Consider the following 19,197-nt stretch of genomic DNA (forward strand, 5'->3'; position numbering starts at 1 on the left):
CACATGTATGGCGGAATGCCTTGCCTGGGGGGGGGGGAGTCTTCTGCTGAGTGGGCAGGTGAACTTTAGCCTAGTAACACCATACCCCTGTGAGAGTGGGTGTGTATGGGTGGGTGTGGGTGTGGGTGGGTGTGTGTGCGCTCCCATGTTTAGGTAACTGTGTTTGTAACATTGTGGGTGATTTTTTCACTGATCAAGTGTGGAGCTCTGTGTGTCAAAGCAGTAACTTTTGAAATCCCCACATACATTAGAACAGCTACAATTTTGCATCATCACAAAAGCAAACACCAATCAAGCTATAAGATCAATTCATGTTAATAACTTAACATTAATGTATCTTGTTTATATTAAACACTTATTTGCAGATTGTGTAAAGCTTTGAGATCATATTTGCTTTACAGATCCTGTTTTGGTCACTGTGGTTGGCCTGTAGAAGTTTCCACGTTTGAGCTTCCTCTGCACTTCCTGTGTGCCATGTATTCTGTTCCTTGATTATCCTTCCTGTTAGATCACATAAAAACCAGAGAAGCGTGTTTTCTGTTTGCCAGTGTGTGTTCAGTGTGTTTAGCAGCGTGTTCAGACCAGACAGAGGGGAGTTGAGCTCAACTCTTACAGATCTGGGCACTGATGAATCAGAACTGGGTCTCAGTGACCGGGACCCTGGGTTACACTGCCAGGGTGCGCTGTTTTATGGCTGAAGGCAGGTGTGTTGGGTTCTGAAGCCTGCAATGTTTGCTCTCTGCTTCCCCCTGCAGGCCAAGTCACAACAGGACAAGCGAACATGGATTCAACAACTGAAGAGACTCATTCTGGAGAACCATCCGGCAAAGATCCCAGCCAAGGTCACAACACGCAAGCATATAAACACAAACCTTCATAACAAACACAGAAACAAACTTTCACTGCTCTGGGCCTAAATCAGTGGGAAAATATGTCCTCAAAACGTCCCTGCAAACCTGAAGGAGCCATTTGATCTTGTTGAAAATGTCTGTAGTCCTGAAGGAGACATCAGGGTTCATAGTATACGTAGTTCGTAGATTTTTGGGCATTTATTAACTGTAAAAAAAAACTCTGGGCAAAACGTGTTGAGTCATATGCAGTATTAGAGACTGGAGTGCTGCGTTAAAACACGGGGCTTTTTATAGACTAGTTTAACCCAGTTGATTCGACCCTGTTCTGAATATATATGTAAGACTCCCCTGACGCAAGTAAAGTCCTCTAAACTTAACAGAGGAAGTGTCCCACATAAACTGCCCTCACAAGTGTGTCGCAGGGGCCGGTTTCCAGGTCAGACGAAAGTTTTTTTCGACCAAGAGTCCACAGAGGTAAATGAGTGCAGGTCTTAAGCTACAGGTGGAGAATTGGAAGGTGTGGTAAAATTGCAGTTGTGTGGGAAAGAAAGAGTTTCTCCCTGTTTGATTCATTTCTTGTAATTTTTTCTACAGGCTAAAAAGGCCATTCTGGAAATGGATGTGCGTAAGTATGACTACTGTTCCTCCTGATGTACAGGGCTGACACCTACTGTATCACTATTTGTTTGATGTTTTTGTGATGTTAAAGACCAATGACTTGAAGCAAAACTTCAAAAAAGAATTCTCGAAATAAGACCCAGGAGATCAATGCTCTTTGAATTGGACTGCATGAGTGATGAAGACCTGGAATATCTGTTTGCCTTGTGTCCGTGCAGACCAGCCAAGCTTTCAGTGTAGTCCAGAGGGTCATAACAGAATCAACATGAAAGAAGGCCCCTCCCCCAGGCGTGCCCGCAGGAAGGCAGGTGAGACTCACAGGAAGTAGAAGAAGGTGTAACCAGGCTGACCAGGTTTACCTTATACTCATGTTCTCGCTCTTTCTGCCCAGAACCGTTGTCCAAATTGCTGAAGAACAAACATGCAAGTAAGCCAAACTTCAAATGTCTGTTTTGTTTTTTATTATTATAACTATTATTATTGTCATTGTTCACATGAATGACATCTGTAATGTCTTGAGTTATTGAGAACATCATCTTTCTCCACAGTATCCAGTCCAGACGTCCAGAAGGTATGACCCTTGCTCTCGATTGAAACGTCTGCACAATGAAGACTCTTTCACCCAGTACAGATCATTAAAGCCAGCGTGAAACATTACTCAAACATAACAGATGTTCCAGATGTTCCAGATGTGTGGGATGAGTCATGGTGCTGTTTGTTTTGGGCTCACCACAGCGGAGCAGTTTTGGGGCCACCCTGCTATCTCCCGTGGTCCATCTGGGCACTATTGGCCGATCCCGCAGCCTGGTCAGCCAATCGCAGGAGTCGCTAGACCCTGGTGACCATGGCGACCACAGTGACATAGATGATGGACTGCACCCACAGGATGCTGATGATGAGGATGACAGTGGATTGGTGAGTGTGTTTGACCTTTGCCCCCCGCAGACGTGTGGTAAGATATAGGATGTAACACTATACGTGATGTCTGTGCCTGTGTGTGTGTGTGTGTGTGTGTGTGTGTGTGTGTGTGTGTGTGTGTAGGGCTCTGGAGGGAAGCTGCGTGTACCTGGGAAGAGCAGCAGGAAGAGGCTGAACCCCCAGGTGTCTGTGGACAGCATCGAGCACTGGAAGAACCACAGTCTGGAACACGCTGATCTCCAGGTGTGACTATGGTCCCCACTCCCCATCAACCCTGCACGTCAGGGCTTAACCATACACACTATGTTTAGGATACCAGATAGGCTGGTTTTCCAGACCCAGATTAAACTTGAATGTAAAGATTTTCCAATAGTCATTAACAATTTAGTCCAGAACTAGTCTCTGGTCATGGAACCAGCCCTTTATTTTGAGTATGTTGCTGTTAGTGTATGCAACTTAGAACCCACCTTTACTGTTAGAACCCTTAGAACCCATCTTTACTGTTAGAACCCATCTTTACTGTTGGAACCCTTAGAACCCATTTTTACTGTTAGAACCCTTAGAACCCACCGTTACTGTTGGAACCCTTAGAACCCACCTTTAATAGTGTAAGAGAGTTTAAGCCTGTGCATCATGTGTGCAGTGCTACATCCTTGTCTCATTTATTTTCTCACAGACGGCCAAAGAGTCTCTGCAGAAGGAGTCTGTGCACTCGCCCATCCTGCGGGTGACCTGTCCTCCTGACACTCAGCCACACCAGCACATTTCCAACCTCCTGGGAACGAGCAGCGGCCATTCTGTCCCAAACATATGGGCAGACCACAGGGTGCGGCGCGCCATGTTTCCCACCCGTCAAAAGACCGTTCAGGTCGATGATGACGAAGACATCTATCAGATGTTTGTGCCAACTGAGAACGATATGAGTGGACATGAGGCAGAAAGCGATCATGAGACCCCTGGCGATCGGCCCGGGAGACCCTGCAGCTGGCACGTGGAACAGACCCAGTCGATGCAGTTGCACCTTCCGTCCAGCGGGGGCAGAGTGTTGCGTAGGGCGAGTAGCGTCGGAGAGAAACAAAGTGAGCGGCAAAGCCCTACAAAACGGCCTGTCCATGAAGAAGATGAACATATTAACACAGAGTCATCAAGTAACGAGATATCCGGCTCTTCCTCAGCTGAACAGCTAACGATTGATGACATTGAGAATGTTTATGACAACATTAGCTACGAGGAACTGCAGGCTATGGGACTTATTCGGAAAGAGCAGGAGGTTAACCATTCCTCTTCAGGTGTGGCAGAGATCAGCCCAATGGTACCTCCACAAATTTTAGTTTCTCCTGTTGAAACAGACACTTCATCTGAAAGCAACAGGTCATCAGGACAAGAGGGGGCACCATTTGAACATAGTGACCTGCAGACACCAGAGGAAGAAGAAAACGTCTATGATACCATTGTGTTCCGTGAACTCCCAGCAAGTTCTGCTGGGCTAGGGCGAGGCAATGGTCAAGCGGCTGAACAGTATAGAATGGTATCATCTGAGAGCTGTCTGCCTTCTACCCAGAACACAGCAACTGTTGTTTCTGAAGAGAGCCAGAGTCTGGACAGTAGCAACATGGCTAAACGTCCTCTTCCTGAAATTCCAATTGTTTCAATTACTGAGATAGACAGTGGACCCATAATTACAGATGTGCCCTCTCAGCAGTCCAGAGGTGATTGCAGGTCAGAGCATGTGGATGAGATCTGGAATGATCTGGAAAACTACATCAGGGATAATGAAAAGAAGCCAGATAGGCTTCCTGCTGCATTCCCCGTCAATGGACCAGAAACACCACAAGAGGTGCGCGAAGGACAACGCAAAACACAAAATTCTCCAGACAAGCCACATAGTTCTCCGAGCAAAGTATGCAAGTCTCAGCCCAAAACGCAGGACTCCCAACAAAAAGCCCAAAATTCCTCACGCAAAGCACATGAACAAAAGTCTGCAGGCAAAAAATCTGCTTCTGGAAGCAAGGCCGTTGACTCTCCTCTGAAGCCACCCTCAGATGGTGCTCGGAAGGTCAGCAGATCTTCACCCAGTTCTCCAGCTTCCAGACCCATTCCCACTTTCCAAATACCAGTCCTCAGTGTTCCCAAATTAATGCGAGTGCCTACATTTGAGATAGACGAGCCTGAAGAAGAACCACTATCTTCACCCACACCTCCATCTTCAACTACACCTTCAGTTCCTACACCCTCCCTTCCTACATCTTCCCATCCTAAACCTTCAGTTGCTACACCTTCAATTCCTACAACTTCCCAACCTACACCAATTCCTACACCTTCAATTCCTACAACTTCCCAACCTACACCAATTCCTACACCTTCAATTCCTACAACTTCCCAACCTACACCAATTCCTACACCTTCAATTCCTACAACTTCCCAACCTACACCAATTCCTACACCTTCAATTCCTACACCTTCCCAACCTACACCAATTCCTACACCTTCAATTCCTACACCATCCCTTCCTACGCCTTCACTTCCTATGGCTTCCATTTCTACACCCCCCATTCCTATATCTTCATTTGTTACACCTACCCTTCCTACACCTTCAATTGTTACACCTACCCTTCCTACACCTTCAATTGTTGTACCTGAACCAGCCCTGAAACCCACCAGCCCTGAACCCCAGCCCGGGACAGTCAAGAGTATCCGAAATAAACTAGCCAGGCTTAGCAGTGGAAGCTTCCGGATGGATGATGAAGACCCCTCTCCCACGAAGGACCCTGAACTCCAGGCACTGTTCAGTGGGCTCGACCAGTCTCTCCTCCCACTGGCTCCCTCTAGTCTACTACTAACTGAGGACCAGCTCTTTGAGTTAGGGGACAAGGGTAAGAACAGGGTCTTCCTCATGGCCAGGCAGTACAGCCAGAAGATCAAGAAGGCCAATCAGTTACTGAAGATGAAGAGCATGGACCATGAGCCCAGTTGCACAAGACTTAGAACGATAAACAAAGCAAAAGACCTGGCTGCCATTCTGGAGGAGAAGAAACAAGGTGGAGCAGCTATAGGTGAGCTGAACCAGTCAGGTTCAAGAGAATTTATTCTCTTGATTCCATGGTTATTGTTTTTCATTTACTCGATGGGTTTAACTATGTTGTAATCATAAAGGCAAAATACAGTGAAAACACAAAATCTCTTTGCCACTTGCTTTAAGGAATTATTGTGCCTTTACATACTTCTGTCAGTATATTCAGTATATTTGTTTGCTGAATCTTTCTTTCTCTCTCTCTCTCTCTCTCTCATTAACAATCTCTCACATTAGGTGCCAGAATAGCTGAGTATTCTCAGTTATATGGTCAGGTATCGTTTAAAGAACCTTCTACCACTCCCCCAGTACTGAAGTCCTCACTCAGCATCGCAGGCCCCCACCTTCTCTCCTCTCGCTCCAGCTCCTTCTTAGCTTCATCGCCCTCCCTGCCCGAGAGCACCCTGGAGGCCGAATGGATGAACTGCACCTACAGCAATGGCGAACTTGCTGACTTTGTGTCCTGGCCTGCTGAAGTCAGTGAGCGGTCGTCCACCCCTAATAAAAAGCTCAGCGCCGCTGTCTCCGTTCCAGCCCTACGGGACCTCCCACCTCCTCCATGCACACCGCCCAATCAGCGCTGGAGTGCCTGCGTGACTCCACCCAGTAAAGATGACTCTGAACACATTTACAGCACAGTGGGAAAGCGTAACGTTAAATCTCCGCCCTATAGCCGCTGTCAGTCCTCATCGTCATTGGCTGAGCAGCAGGAGAAGGAGAACAGTGGGGTTATGGGTAATCTGGGAGGTCGTCCGGGGGTCAGCAGCGCCGCAGGGCGTGGTCTGGGGCCTCGACAGCACAGTCTCCCTGACTGTCCTGCCCAAGCAACCTCTGACCTCTCACCATCATGTGACCTCACACTGAGAGACTCTCAACAGGTCCTAGTGCTGAGCAGGCAGCCGTCCTTTAATGCACTCAATGCCACCCAGAACTACCTGGCCAACTTCAAAGACAACAGTGATGATGATGACGATTACGTCGAGATCCGCTCGGAGGAGGAGAGTGACATGCAAGACCTTACGCCCCCTGTACCTGGCCAGCTGCAGAACTGGCTTGGTAGCCCTGCCAACCTGCCCACCACCTTACAGAGCCACGCCCACGGCCCGGCAGCATCACAGCAGGCGACGACGAGCCCTGACTCAAGCCTGCAGGACTATACGTGGAGCAGTCCGGATGACGACGAGCAAGCCCTCGGCCAGCCCAAAATCGTCCAGTCACTGCGGGACAAGTTCCAGTGTCTCGGTACCAGCAGCATCGTGTAAGGATCAGGGACGTGGGAGTGACTCGCGGAGAAAGCACAACACATATACAAACTACCACATGGTGAAATGTTACACGTGTAACAGCACAAAGCACATTTATGGATTACAGCAAGCTTGACAACAAGAGGTGTAAATAATGCTTTACAATAATGCTTTACAACAATGCTTTAAAATAATGCTTGATCGTGTTGAACATAGTTAAATATAAAGTTACAAATTTCACATCATGGCTTCAGTGGAACTTAGCAAAGCACTAAACACACAGAATGTGTTTGTGACCTCCGATGTTGTTTTATGTGAAGTCTCACTATACGGCACTTACACGTCAGACCTGTCTTCAGCCTCTACTATAGTTCCTGACGTGTTTCAAATAGAAGTTTCAGAGTTAAGCAATAAATAAATAAATAAACAAACTGTTCCCCATTTTAAAATTTGTTTTTCGCACAATCCTCTTTTGGTCTTGGTCTCACGTGGAGGGTCAAATGTCAGCCCTCATTCTGAAGGTTGGGAGGCCAATGGCAGCAGCCTGAGTGGAATTTAAAGTATAAAGGGATGAGATTTCAGGTGCTGGTTATATTCCCATCTCACACGTATGTAGGTGCTTGTAATATCAGCCCTCCAGCTGATAAACGCAATGCCATCTTACCTAGTCCAGCGGTTGGTGTGGACGCTGTTAACGTTGCCATAGAAACCTTCAGTAGTAGCTGTTGAAGGACTTTAACGTGTTTCTCCGGTTTGTAGCACAGCTTGAAGTTAGCATTCGAACATCAGCGAAAATGGCATCTGTTGGTCTGGCATGTAGACAGCTGCTTTACGAGTAACTACCCAGTGAAAACTGAACATCCGCTGGTAATGGTTTAATTCTGGATTAGCTACATCACAATTTCTTCAGCAGCCAAAAAATGGCTTTACACACAAACACACTTATAAATATATATTTTACTATGCTGTACAGTAGGAATTGATATAACTTCTCCAGACTGTATAGAACTTAGATATATTTTAGATAGTTTGACGAGAACACTTAGCAGTGCTTACCATTGGTTGGATACAGGTTAATTTCTCCCCTCTAAGTCAACTAGACAAGCCATGTTGCACTTCTGAAGAATACTAGTGGTAATTTTAAAGGATCTGCAGTCATCGTCCACAGCACAACCGTATTTATTAAGTTTGTCTCCAATGTGCTGAATAGAACATTCAAACTGTTAAAAGTGAAATGTCATAAGCAAAGAATGAGCATTCTCATAAATTAATGATAAGTCTATTTGATTATGATTATGTACAAAAGCAACATGTTAGCCAGTGGTTTACTTAAATATATTAGATGTATATTTCATTCCAGAATTTTACATTTGTTGGTGTAATGTTTAACTTGGCAATTGTTTGAGTCAAACAGTACCACCCACTCGCTATTGACAATTACATTATGGCAGTTTAGCGATAGATACACTGTAGGGCACATACACTGGTTGACAAATACATTATGGCAGTTTAGCGTTAGATACACTGTAGGGCACATACACTGGTTGGTTCACACACACCCTGTCTGTTGTTTTCACAGTCACTCTCATTTGTTAGAATATTTCTGATTTTTATTTATTTGCATTTTCGAGATACCTTGTTTATGATGCTGTCTGAAAGGTTCTGAAATGTCTGTTTTATACACAGCTGGGATTATTTTCAGAAAGTTGGTTTCAAGTGTTTACTGAGTTATTTCTGGTTTTCCCATGAGCACTGTTGAAAGTTATTACCTTATTTGAATAAAACTCTCAAACAACATGGCCTATTGTTAATTTCAATGTAAATATACCAAAATTAATAATTAATATGAAGTATGTTTATAAGTTTCTTTTTTATTTTGTTTGTACCATTTGTACATGTGGCTTCCTGCTATACTGGTGGGGACTGGTATCATTCATTCCTGTTATACTAGTGGGGAGTGGTATCATTCATTGAAATTCTTTATTTTGCACTTTTTAGACTTATTTTCAACATTTTTTAATTTGTAAACACTCTGTAAAGATGTACATTTTAGGATATACATGTTGCCATTGGTTTGCTCTCCATGGTCTTAATTTTAAATTAAATGTACTTTTTCTTTTCTTTTTTTAACTGCTTAGTTGTAACTGCTCAATGAAACAAATGTAATGGAGGCTATAAATAAATGTTCATTTAAAACCTGTTTGGGGTAATTGTGTCTGTTTGTCATGGTTGAGTGATCGCCACACTGAATCTTGAATCCATGTTTTCTGTTTCTACAATCCTACGATTTCAGATTTATTGGCATCTTCCAAAACTGACAATGTTATGCATCGCGTAAAAATAAAGTAAAATAAAATATAAATGATGACTTTAAAAAGAAAAAGAATGGAGAAAAAACATATTCTTGCGTACAGTATATGTCATTGAAGACACGTTAAGCCTCAATAAAAATGGGCTTTAGGGCGTGACACTGCAGTAACCCTCCTATCCACTAGAGGTCGGTGACCAGGAATTTGACCACACAACAGACAGAAAGAGAACTACAGAAAGTACCTGGGAATTGTAGTTCATTTTTTTTTTAAGTTCGTTTTGTTGTACGAGCCGTACAAAGACAAGCAAGACATAAACGTCTAATTTATGTATTCTTCGCCTACGGTCGCGTATGTTGCCGCTAAGCCAGTTTGGTCGTGGTTCTCTAGCTAGCGGGTTCATTTAATCTCGAACCTTCCACACGCGCCTTCCGCTCGGCTTACCCACACTGCAGCGCGCGCCCCTCTTTCTTCTCTCGTGAGGTCCAAGATGTCGATGCTAGACGGTCCGTTAAACGTTCTGGGCCAGAGGACGACGGGCGAGTCTGTCCGGACCCAAAATGGTGAGTGTATTAAATTAAATTGGTTTTTATCATGTAAACGCAGTGGCGTAAAGAATAAACGTCCGCGCGGCTCTCAGTCTAACAAACCATCTAACGGGCTCGCGCGGCTGCACGTGCGGAACCGTCCACTCACGTTAGCATGCTATGCTAGGCTATGTTGGGCTATTTTTCTATTAACTGGTTCTTCAGACGTGGCCAAATCTCCTTTTTTGTGCTTGTTTGATGTATAATCTGTATTTCTAGCTATGTGGTGGTATTATAAGCTCCTGGATTAAAGCTAGTTAGTCCTAAATCAGTACATAAGTGTGTATTGTGCCCGGTTGTGTGGTGTCCAGCTAGCGTTGAGATGTTTGATGATGTTGTGTGTTCTTCTCTCGTCCGTGTCTCCCCACCGCAGTCATGGCCGCGGCCTCCATCGCCAACATCGTCAAGAGCTCCCTGGGCCCCGTGGGCCTCGACAAGATGTTGGTGGACGACATCGGCGTAAGTCCAGAGCCTCTCCTGGTCCGCTTGTCCCTGGAGTGCAGTGGTAAACCCTGTACAGGGTTTGTTAAAGGTCGTTTTTTTTTTTTGTTCCACCCGCTCCAGGACGTGACCATCACGAACGACGGCGCCACCATCCTGAAGCTGCTGGAGGTGGAGCATCCCGCTGCCAAGGTCCTGTGCGAGCTGGCCGAACTGCAGGACAAGGAGGTCGGAGACGGGACAACGTCTGTGGTGAGGCACCTCCACCTTTAGACCCCCCCCCCCGAGACTACGTCATGGTTCAGTAGGGGTTCCCTCCGTCCACACTGCATCACCACTGTGGGAGAGGTGTGTTACTGTAGTCACACCATCCGTTCAACACTTGTTCAGAGACGCAGTGGTGTGGGGTACGTGGAAGACCCGTGTCGTACCGGGCGTTTTGGGGTGGCACCTTGGGCGTGTCCTGTTGTAGTACCACCTCCCTGCTCCCAGTCAGGATGCGTGGCTATGCTAACAGGACAGAAGAACTCCGTCAGAGTCTGAAGGGGTCTGCAGCCTCTCTCCTGCCTCCTCTATATGAACTGATGGGACATTACTAGCGCAGTGCTGGAGTCTCCCGGAGCCTTGTGGGAACATGCCGACGACTTCCTGTTTCCTGTGAGCAGGTGATCATCGCTGCGGAGCTTCTGAAGAGCGCAGACGAGCTGGTGAAGCAGAAGATCCACCCCACCTCCATCATCAGTGGATACAGACTGGCCTGCAAGTGAGACACGCCCCCTTCTGCCGGGGCTCCCCCCGGACACGCCCCCCTGCCTGGAGAAGGCTTTCATCTCACCTGAAGTCGATTCCTTCTGTAACCCCCTCTTGTTTTCTGATTTCAGGGAAGCAGTTCGTTACATCAACGAGAATCTCACCATCGGCACAGACGACCTGGGCAGGGAGTGTCTGGTCAACGCTGCCAGGACCTCCATGTCCTCCAAGATCATCGGAGTGTATCCTCTCTGCTGCAGCCACACTGACCTTCCCTGACCAGTGATGAGTCCACCTGGTGCAGAGGGAGATGTAGATGCTGTTTAGTGCTGTAGTGACGTTGGCGTCTCTGTACTGTAATCCTCTCCCACCCTGTGATCGAGTTTGACCGAGATGGAAATGCCATGTTGGTAACCACCTAACGTGTGTGCTGTTGACCCTTGACCTCTGACCTGCCAGTGACGCAGACTTCTTTGCCAACATGGTGGTGGACGCTGCCGTGGCGGTGAAGTTTGTGGACGGCAAGGGCGTGGCCCGCTACCCCATCAACTCTGTGAACGTGCTGAAGGCTCATGGGCGGAGCCAGAAGGAGAGCTTCCTGGTCAACGGCTACGCCCTCAACTGCACCGTGGGCTCCCAAGGTGCTTTGAGCTGCTGTAGAGGGGTGGGGCTACAGCACTGGGGGTGTTAATACAGCTCGGGGTGGGGCTTCTTCTACGCCAGGGAGTTCATGGGTGTCCTTTGTTTTGTGTGTGTGTGTGTGTGTGTGTGTGTGTGTGTGTGTGTGTTTAGGGTGGCCCACTAAATCACTCTTGATAAGCTAGTAATAATTCCCACCCCTGTGTTTTCTTGTACAAGGACTGTGTAGATTGGGCTATTGTTTGGCTAGGGATGTGAACTAATTGTTATTCACAAATGAACAGTGTCTTTGGGTGATGGCTTAGATGTTCTCAGTGAAGTGGAAATGTGTGATGTGATTGTGTGTGTGTCCGCTTCCAGGAATGGTGAAGCGTGTGCAGAATGCTAAGATCGCCTGCCTGGACTTCAGCCTACAGAAGACCAAGATGAAGATGGGTGTGCAGGTGGTGATCAGCGACCCAGAGAAGCTCGACCAGATCAGACAGAGGTACACTCTCGCGCGCCCGCACCGGACACTCTCGCGCGCCCGCATCGGACACATTTGTATTCCCATTTCAATTGCTGCCACACTAGCGGTAGTGTGTGTAGTTATACGCGTGGGATAAAGCACACTCCGCCTGGACCCTCCTTCACAGACACACACACACACACTTGTGTTTCTGTTGTAGGGTTGGGCTGTACACAGTCAAATATCCAAACACGTTTCACACACATCTGTCTTTGTAGACCTGACCAGGTTTTAATGTGCTGGTTCAGTGCAGACCCCAGTATACTGAGGTCAACCCCAGTATATGAGGTCAGCCCCAGTATGAACCCCAGTATATGAGGTCAGCCCCAGTATGCACCCCAGTATACCGAGGTCAACCCCAGTATGAACCCCAGTATACTGAGGTCAACCCCAGTATGAACCCCAGTATATGAGGTCAGCCCCAGTATGCACCCCAGTATACCGAGGTCAACCCCAGTATGAACCCCAGTATACTGAGGTCAACCCCAGTATGAACCCCAGTATACCGAGGTCAACCCCAGTATGAACCCCAGTATACTGAGGTCAACCCCAGTATGCACCCCAGTATATGAGGTCAACCCCAGTATGAACCCCAGTATACCGAGGTCAACCCCAGTATGAACCCCAGTATACCGAGGTCAACCCCAGTATGAACCCCAGTATGTTTCCAGCCACAGGTGGTCTGAGCTGAATAGCAACATTTCTGCTTGCACTCATTCCCATAATCCCCTGCTCAGACTGCTAGCTAAGCCCGCCCCCCTGTCCTCTAACTCCGCCCACCCTCTCCCACGTGGCACAGGGAGTCCGACATCACCAAAGAACGCATCCAGAAGATTCTGGCGTCAGGGGCAACCGTCGTCCTGACGACAGGTGGGATTGATGACATGTGTCTGAAGTATTTTGTGGACGTGGGAGCGATGGCAGTTCGGCGGGTACTGAAGAAGGACCTCAAACGCATCGCCAAGGCAACAGGCGGTAAGCCCCACCCACTAGCATGCGTTTGTTTATCAATGTAAACTTTATTTATACGTGTGTTTTGTTTGTTGTCTACAGTCTTTATTCTTCACCATATAGAATATTTTTATAGACTACTGAAGGGGATTAGCTTCACGGGTTCAGTAGTCTAACCTGAAGCCCATCAGAAGTTCTTGCATTGTTTGAACAGTCGTTTGGGTCCTGGGTGGGGTGACCTGGGTTTGGAAGATAAGCAGCTGTTCGGTAGTGAAGAGCCCATGCGTCCTGCTCTGATGTTCTGAGTTCATGACCTTGATGTTGCTGGTTCTTTGGGTTGTGCTCCCGTAGCCACCGTCTGCTCGTCTCTGTCCAACCTGGAGGGTGAGGAGACGTTTGAGGCCTCCATGTTGGGCCAGGCCGAGGAGGTGGTGCAGGAGCGAGTGTGTGATGATGAGCTCATCCTCATCAAGAGGTGAGAACGTGACTCGGCACTTTAACCTGCGCTGCAGCTAACGGGCCTGTTTGGGGTTCTGAAATGTTCACTAGTCTCAATACTGAGACGAGAGGCTTTGCACTAATGCATTCTTCTGTGTTTCTCCTTCTTTCCCTCCATCCTTCCCTCCTCTCTCTCTCTCTCTCTCTTGCCCCCCTCTCTCTTGACCCTCTCTCTCTTTCGCCCCTCTCTCTCTCCCTCTCTCCTCCATCAGCACTAAAGCACGAACATCTGCCTCCATCATCCTGCGTGGTGCTAATGACTTCATGTGTGATGAGATGGAGCGCTCCCTGCATGACGCCCTGTGTGTGGTCAAGAGGGTTCTGGAGTCCAAGTCGGTGGTTCCAGGAGGGGGCGCCGTAGAGGCAGCGTTGTCCATTTACCTGGAGAACTACGCCACCAGCATGGTGAGGGGGTGGGGTGGGCGTGGTGTGCTCCTCCCATTTAAATTGCTGCCGTGCCTGTGGTGGTGTGTGCAGTTATACGCGTGGGAGACAGTGAGTTGGTCACGGGCAGTTAGTGTGGGCTACACACCTGCTGTGGGTGACAGCCCTGCTGCCTGGGACACACACACACACACACTACCACTGCTTAACACACACACACAGCAGCTCACTCCTGTGTAGTTATTTAGTGTTAATATATTTGTGTTCCAATGTGTGCAGGGTTCCCGGGAGCAGCTGGCCATCGCTGAGTTTGCTCGTTCTCTGCTGGTGATCCCAAAGACGCTGGCGGTGAACGCAGCACAGGACTCCACTGACCTGGTGGCCAAGCTCAGGGCCTTCCACAACGAGGCCCAGGTCAACCCAGAACGCAAGAACCTCAAGTGGTGCGCTCCTCACACACACACACACACACGGCTGTAACATGTGAAAGGACACGTAGACTAATCCGTGTTGGTCAGTGCTGTGGGGCTGGTCTGATGAACCACAGTATTGATCAGGTCTGTCTGACCATGTGACTAATGTATGGTGTCCTCACAGGGCCAATCCCAGGTGTAGTGTATAGTCACACTGAAGGGTGTGTCAGTATTGTACAGCCCTCACCACCACCAACGCACTCGGAGTTAGACATGTTTATCATTCATGGACGCCTGTGGTTAAATGCCTGGTTCATGTTTGTGGCCCATGTTCAGTTACTCGCTCAGACGTTCCCACTCGAACAGTCACTCTTCAGACAGCAGGGGGCAGCATGCCAGTGCTGTTTCTGTGTGATTTTTAAACTAGGGTAGAGTGTGTGTTTGACCGTGTGTGTGTGTTCGTTCAGGATCGGTCTGGACCTGGTCAACGGGAAGCCCAGAGATAACAAACAGGCGGGTGTGTACGAGCCCACCATGGTCAAAACCAAGAGTCTGAAGTTTGCCACCGAGGCGGCTATCACCATCCTCCGCATCGATGACCTCATCAAGCTCTTCCCCGAGCAGAAAGAAGGCGGTGCCTCTTACCAGGACGCCGTCCACTCGGGTTCGCTGGAAGGCTAAAGCCCACCTCCACCTAGTTGCTATTGGCTGGTTTCGGGGACGCCCCGCTCAGCCGTCTGTATTTATGGAGATCCTGAGGTTCAGTTGTAGTGTAGTCTATGCACTTTGCTTGTGTTTCTGTTTTTGCTGTCATAGCAACATGGCAGATATGGGAACTGTACCTAACAATACACTTTTGTCTGTTAAAAGGAAATAAACCGTTATGACTGAAATTGTTTAAAAGCAATGGGAGTAATTATTTATACACAAACACGGAGTACATTACCTGGTCAAAGGAGTGGGTTCGACAAACCAAAGGGCTTTTATTTTGTAAAGGTGAGAAACAACAGTAACACACAATTTAATACACCAGCATCAAGTTTCATTGTTATTGGCTGTAAAAAATATATTAAACAGCACCACAAATCAAAGCTTTCTCCTGTTCTGATACGCAGTCCTGTTTCACTGTTAATCCTGTGGATTAATGTGAAAACTAAACCAGGGTTTAGAAACCTGTTTGATTGAGAAAGCATGTTAAAGGTGTGGTAAGTGTTGAGGCCCAAATGTGTGTTGTACTGATGAAACATGTTAAAGGTGTGGTAAGTGTTGTACTGATGAAGCATGTTAAAGGTGTGGTAAGTTATACTGATGAAGCATGTTAAAGGTGTGGTAAGTGTACTGATGAAGCATGTTAAAGGTGTGGTAAGTTATACTGATGAAGCATGTTAAAGGTGTGGTAAGTGTTGAGGCCCAGGTGTGTGTTGTACTGATGAAGCATGTTAAAGGTGTGGTAAGTTGTACTGATGAAACATGTTAAAGGTGTGGTAAGTGTTGCCAGGGTGTTTGGGACGGCTGGTGGTTGAAGATCTGGTTACGTTTCCTGTTCCATACTTGCATGGGGCACCAGAGTACTGCAGATATCTACAAATATCTGTGTAACATGCTATTAAATAAGTAATTTATACCATCATAAAGTAACAAACTATGTAAATTTTATTTTGGCATTATTTCTATAAAGTGCAGCTTATCAGATAGAGAATCAAATCACTGTAGTCATCAGATGAACCAGTTCCAAAGTGGCAAAGTTTAAAATAGACTTGGCACAGAATCTCAAACATTCTGGCCAATAGGTGTCTATCCCCCCCCCCGTGGCGCAGGCCCTGACTAGTATTGTTGATAATTAAATAACTACTGCAATGTTTCTCCACCCAGATCTCCGCACACTCAAACTCCAACCTGTGGCCCAGGAGAAGGTTGGAGCAAGAATATGTTCTGGAGATGTGAAACACCACTAATCGATGCGTGTAAGTGTGCTCCCTCTTCTTAGACCACTTATAGATTATATTTCTGCGTAAGCTCAGCTGTAGGGCAAGTCTGCTGTCCAGACCGGCTCAGACCGGCTGGCACTGGTTGGGGTCTCCATGAATCCAGTGACATATCTGGGCAAACTTGGGCGGAGTGATCCGGACGGCCACGTTGTAGTCCGACAGAGTGCCGTTCACATCCACCCACCTGTGTCCGGTGAAGACGCCGATCACCTTCCGTCTCCACCTGGGCCTCCACCCACCCGGCTCCATCAGCCTGATGTACACGCCCGCCCCGCTGGAACCTTCCTGGGCGTCACAGTACTGATACATCAGCTCCCCGGACTCCTGCGACACCGAACAGAACCGGTACACCACTTTCCCTGGGTGGTCGTCGTCGAAGCCGGAGAAGTGGACCCGGCCGCCCAGGGTGGTTTCGAGGGGCGGAGCCACGCCCAGGGTCATGGACTTCACCCGGTGCGACCGTTTCAGCTTCAGCAGGGCGTAGTCGTAGTCGGGGGCGACATGTCCGCCCACATCGTTCATCCAGCCCTTGGGAATGAATGTCTGCTGGACACGCGTCCAGCGCAGGACTGGACGTTTAGGCTCCGCCCCTACCGCCACACCCCGAGGCACCCTGTCCCGCCTACTTTCCTTCTTTCTCTTTCTCTTCCCATCCCTGCCTTCAGGGGTATGGCCTCTCTCCACTCCTTTTGCCCCACCCCTCCCCAAGCCCCGCCCTCTGGCACGGAGCTTCATCACGCCCACACGCAGGCGGCCGCTCCCCCGTAAGTAGTCCCGGCCGTCGTGGACGCAGTGGGCGGCGGTCAGCGCGTGCTGGGGCGACACCAGGATCCCTGAGCAGCCGGTGGAGATCTTCACGCACGCGGCGAACGGGTAGCTGGTGGCGTAGTGCTCGTCGGCGATCACAAAACGCCCGTCGGCACCGTACACCCGCCTCTTCCTGCGGACGAGGCCCGCGCGCCGGCCCTGAATGGCGGGCGGGGCGAAGTCCTGCAGCGACACCTGCGTCAGGGTGCGCGTCCCGTTCTCGTACAGCGTCTCGTAGGACAGGAGCCGCTCCAGTTCGACACGCCCCGCTGCAGGGAGCCGCCCCTGGCACTCGATCCCGCACATGGGGCCTGGATCTCTGGAGCCCCCGGCCTCAAACTCTGGGTTCTGGAGCGGCACGGTGGATCTGTCCGTCAGCAGAGGAACCGCGGCCCTGGGCCAGCTGAAGTCTTCCTTACTGGCTTCACCTTGCAGGGCATCGTGGGAAGACACAGCCAGGAGCACCAGGCAGTACAGAAGAGCCACGCGACCCATGACCCCTGACCCTGAGGGAGAGAACACCAGGAGACCCAGCGGGGTTAAGGGCCAACGTCCTTCACACCACCAGATATTACTGGATCTGGAACACACTGCAAGTTGAGTTGAGTTAATTATGTGATCGTACTAAAAACACCCCAGATTCACCTTTGTGTCTCATCCCACACGCTGTCATTTGACATGAAGAGAGGTTTCGTTTTCTTGTTTTTCTGTCAGTTTTTGTTAAGACGCGAACACGGAGACAACATGAGAAAGTTCAGGGCCTGGTGTTATGTAGAGTACCGACCTGAAGAGGGCGCTGTTGGTCTGGGTTTGCCCCCGTAGTTTCAGTCCCACACGGAGGCAGCACCAGTGGTTTACTCGCATAAGACTTCAAATATATTGGTATTATTGCTGCTGTAAATGTACATTTAAATAGAAATTGTGTAGTAACACATTATTAGGCACAAAAGCCGAAAATATTATACGTAATATTTTATGACTGTAAGGAAATATGTTATAATGATGACTGCGCTGATAAATGCCCAGACAGACTTTAAGAACGATGTTTATAAGCTGTTGTTAAGTTTTTACCCATTCACAACAGCAAAGGTAAACAGTGTTATACGTACTGAACTGTTTTGTTCATTGCATTCAGATTAAATTTACGACGCATGATTATATTTCATACATGAAAGTTCTTCAAGTGTAAAACTTACCTTCGTGCATCCAGAAGTGTTGGGCAGGATGAAGACGACAAGCTGACGGTGTCGGTATCTCTTCATCACGCGCCAGGAGGCGGGGGCGCGCGGTGTGTGCGCGCGGGGAAGAGCATCCGAACAAGTCCAGTTCTTATGGTCCACCGCGAGCTGACGGAGAACAGGAGGCGTGGCCTGAGAATCACGAGGACTGCCACAGCGTCTCTGGAAACCACGCCCAGTTCGATGAAGGCGTGCGGCAACACGGTGAATTAGGTTCTGACCCACGCGCCCCAACACTGCAGCCGTAGCTGAATGTCCGGATGTGTGCGTATATAAATCAGAAGCCACGCAGGTAACTGTCTGATGTCCACCATATTGAACTTTGACCGCTCTAGCGTGTTCCTCGTGACAGTATTACACACCAGGCAGGTTCCCCTCTGGTTGTTGGGGTGTAGTGGGCTATCACGGCCGCTGTATGTGCACCTGTCCAGGTGCTGGTGAATGAAATTGATCAGCTCTGCACCGTATTGGGTGGAGGTGAGCGGGGGAGAAAGAGGGTTTGAGTGTGACGTGGTTGTTGGGACCAGACGGGCAGGTCTGGGAATTTCAGAATCTGCTGGGATTTTCATGCACAACCATCTCTGGGGATTACAGAGAACAGTGTGGAAAAGAGGAAATACCCAGTGAGGAGGAGTTCACTGGGTAAAAACGCTATGTTGGTGTCAGAGGTCAGACGAGAATGTTCTGGTTTGAGCTGATAGAAAGGCAACAATAACTACCGTAATATCAGAGATGTACAGATGAGCAGCTCTGATAACCTCCAAGTAGATGGTCTACAGTATCCAACCCCACCAGGTCAGCTACGAACACACCGCTGAGGTCACAGCTCACCCAGGCTCACCAACACTGGGGAAGAGACGACTGGAACATCACCTGGTCTGATGAGTCTTGATTATAGCATGTCCATGGTTACTGTCAGCAGAATAACACACCACATCAAAAAAGATCTTCTCAAACCGGTTCCTCAGAGTTCCTCTGAGTTC

General features: G+C 48.5%; 3 protein-coding genes across 10 annotated transcripts in view; 2 read left to right on the forward strand and 1 right to left on the reverse strand.

Moving 5' to 3' along the window:
* Positions 1-8,901, forward strand: part of LOC143491245 (pleckstrin homology domain-containing family G member 1) — a 63,177-nt gene extending 54,276 nt beyond the window's left edge. For all 7 annotated transcript variants that reach the window (XM_076990076.1, XM_076990078.1, XM_076990072.1 and 4 more), the window contains exons 10-18: positions 756-842; positions 1,446-1,476; positions 1,688-1,777; positions 1,861-1,896; positions 2,018-2,040; positions 2,205-2,384; positions 2,511-2,630; positions 3,064-5,440; positions 5,695-8,901. In XM_076990076.1, the coding sequence (XP_076846191.1) occupies positions 756-842; positions 1,446-1,476; positions 1,688-1,777; positions 1,861-1,896; positions 2,018-2,040; positions 2,205-2,384; positions 2,511-2,630; positions 3,064-5,440; positions 5,695-6,719 (3,969 nt within the window). In that variant the 3' untranslated portion in view covers positions 6,720-8,901. The remainder of the gene's footprint in view (positions 1-755; positions 843-1,445; positions 1,477-1,687; positions 1,778-1,860; positions 1,897-2,017; positions 2,041-2,204; positions 2,385-2,510; positions 2,631-3,063; positions 5,441-5,694) is intronic.
* Positions 8,902-9,320: 419 nt separating this feature from the next.
* Positions 9,321-15,074, forward strand: tcp1 (t-complex 1). Its single transcript, XM_076990177.1, has 12 exons — positions 9,321-9,573; positions 9,971-10,056; positions 10,162-10,290; positions 10,704-10,801; positions 10,920-11,030; positions 11,248-11,429; positions 11,788-11,914; positions 12,735-12,910; positions 13,238-13,361; positions 13,597-13,789; positions 14,048-14,211; positions 14,649-15,074. The coding sequence occupies exons 1-12, from the start codon at positions 9,501-9,503 to the stop codon at positions 14,860-14,862; spliced, it is 1,677 nt and encodes a 558-aa protein (XP_076846292.1). The 5' UTR covers positions 9,321-9,500; the 3' UTR covers positions 14,863-15,074.
* A 57-nt stretch (positions 15,075-15,131) lies between these two features.
* LOC143491315 (inactive serine protease 35) lies at positions 15,132-18,319 on the reverse strand. 2 transcript variants are annotated; one of them, XM_076990181.1, is made up of 3 exons: positions 18,173-18,319; positions 17,761-17,870; positions 15,132-17,482 (listed from the first exon to the last, which is right to left on the reverse strand). In XM_076990181.1, exon 3 carries the CDS (start codon positions 17,469-17,471, stop codon positions 16,233-16,235), a length of 1,239 nt encoding a protein of 412 aa, XP_076846296.1. In that variant the 5' UTR covers positions 17,472-17,482; positions 17,761-17,870; positions 18,173-18,319; the 3' UTR covers positions 15,132-16,232. The 2 variants fall into 2 exon arrangements, with proteins under 2 accessions (XP_076846296.1, XP_076846297.1); XM_076990182.1 differs by having other exon boundaries at positions 15,132-17,566.
* Between the last annotated feature and the right edge of the window lie 878 nt (positions 18,320-19,197).

Source organism: Brachyhypopomus gauderio, unplaced genomic scaffold (assembly GCF_052324685.1).
Source record: "Brachyhypopomus gauderio isolate BG-103 unplaced genomic scaffold, BGAUD_0.2 sc73, whole genome shotgun sequence".
NCBI lineage: Eukaryota > Metazoa > Chordata > Actinopteri > Gymnotiformes > Hypopomidae > Brachyhypopomus > Brachyhypopomus gauderio.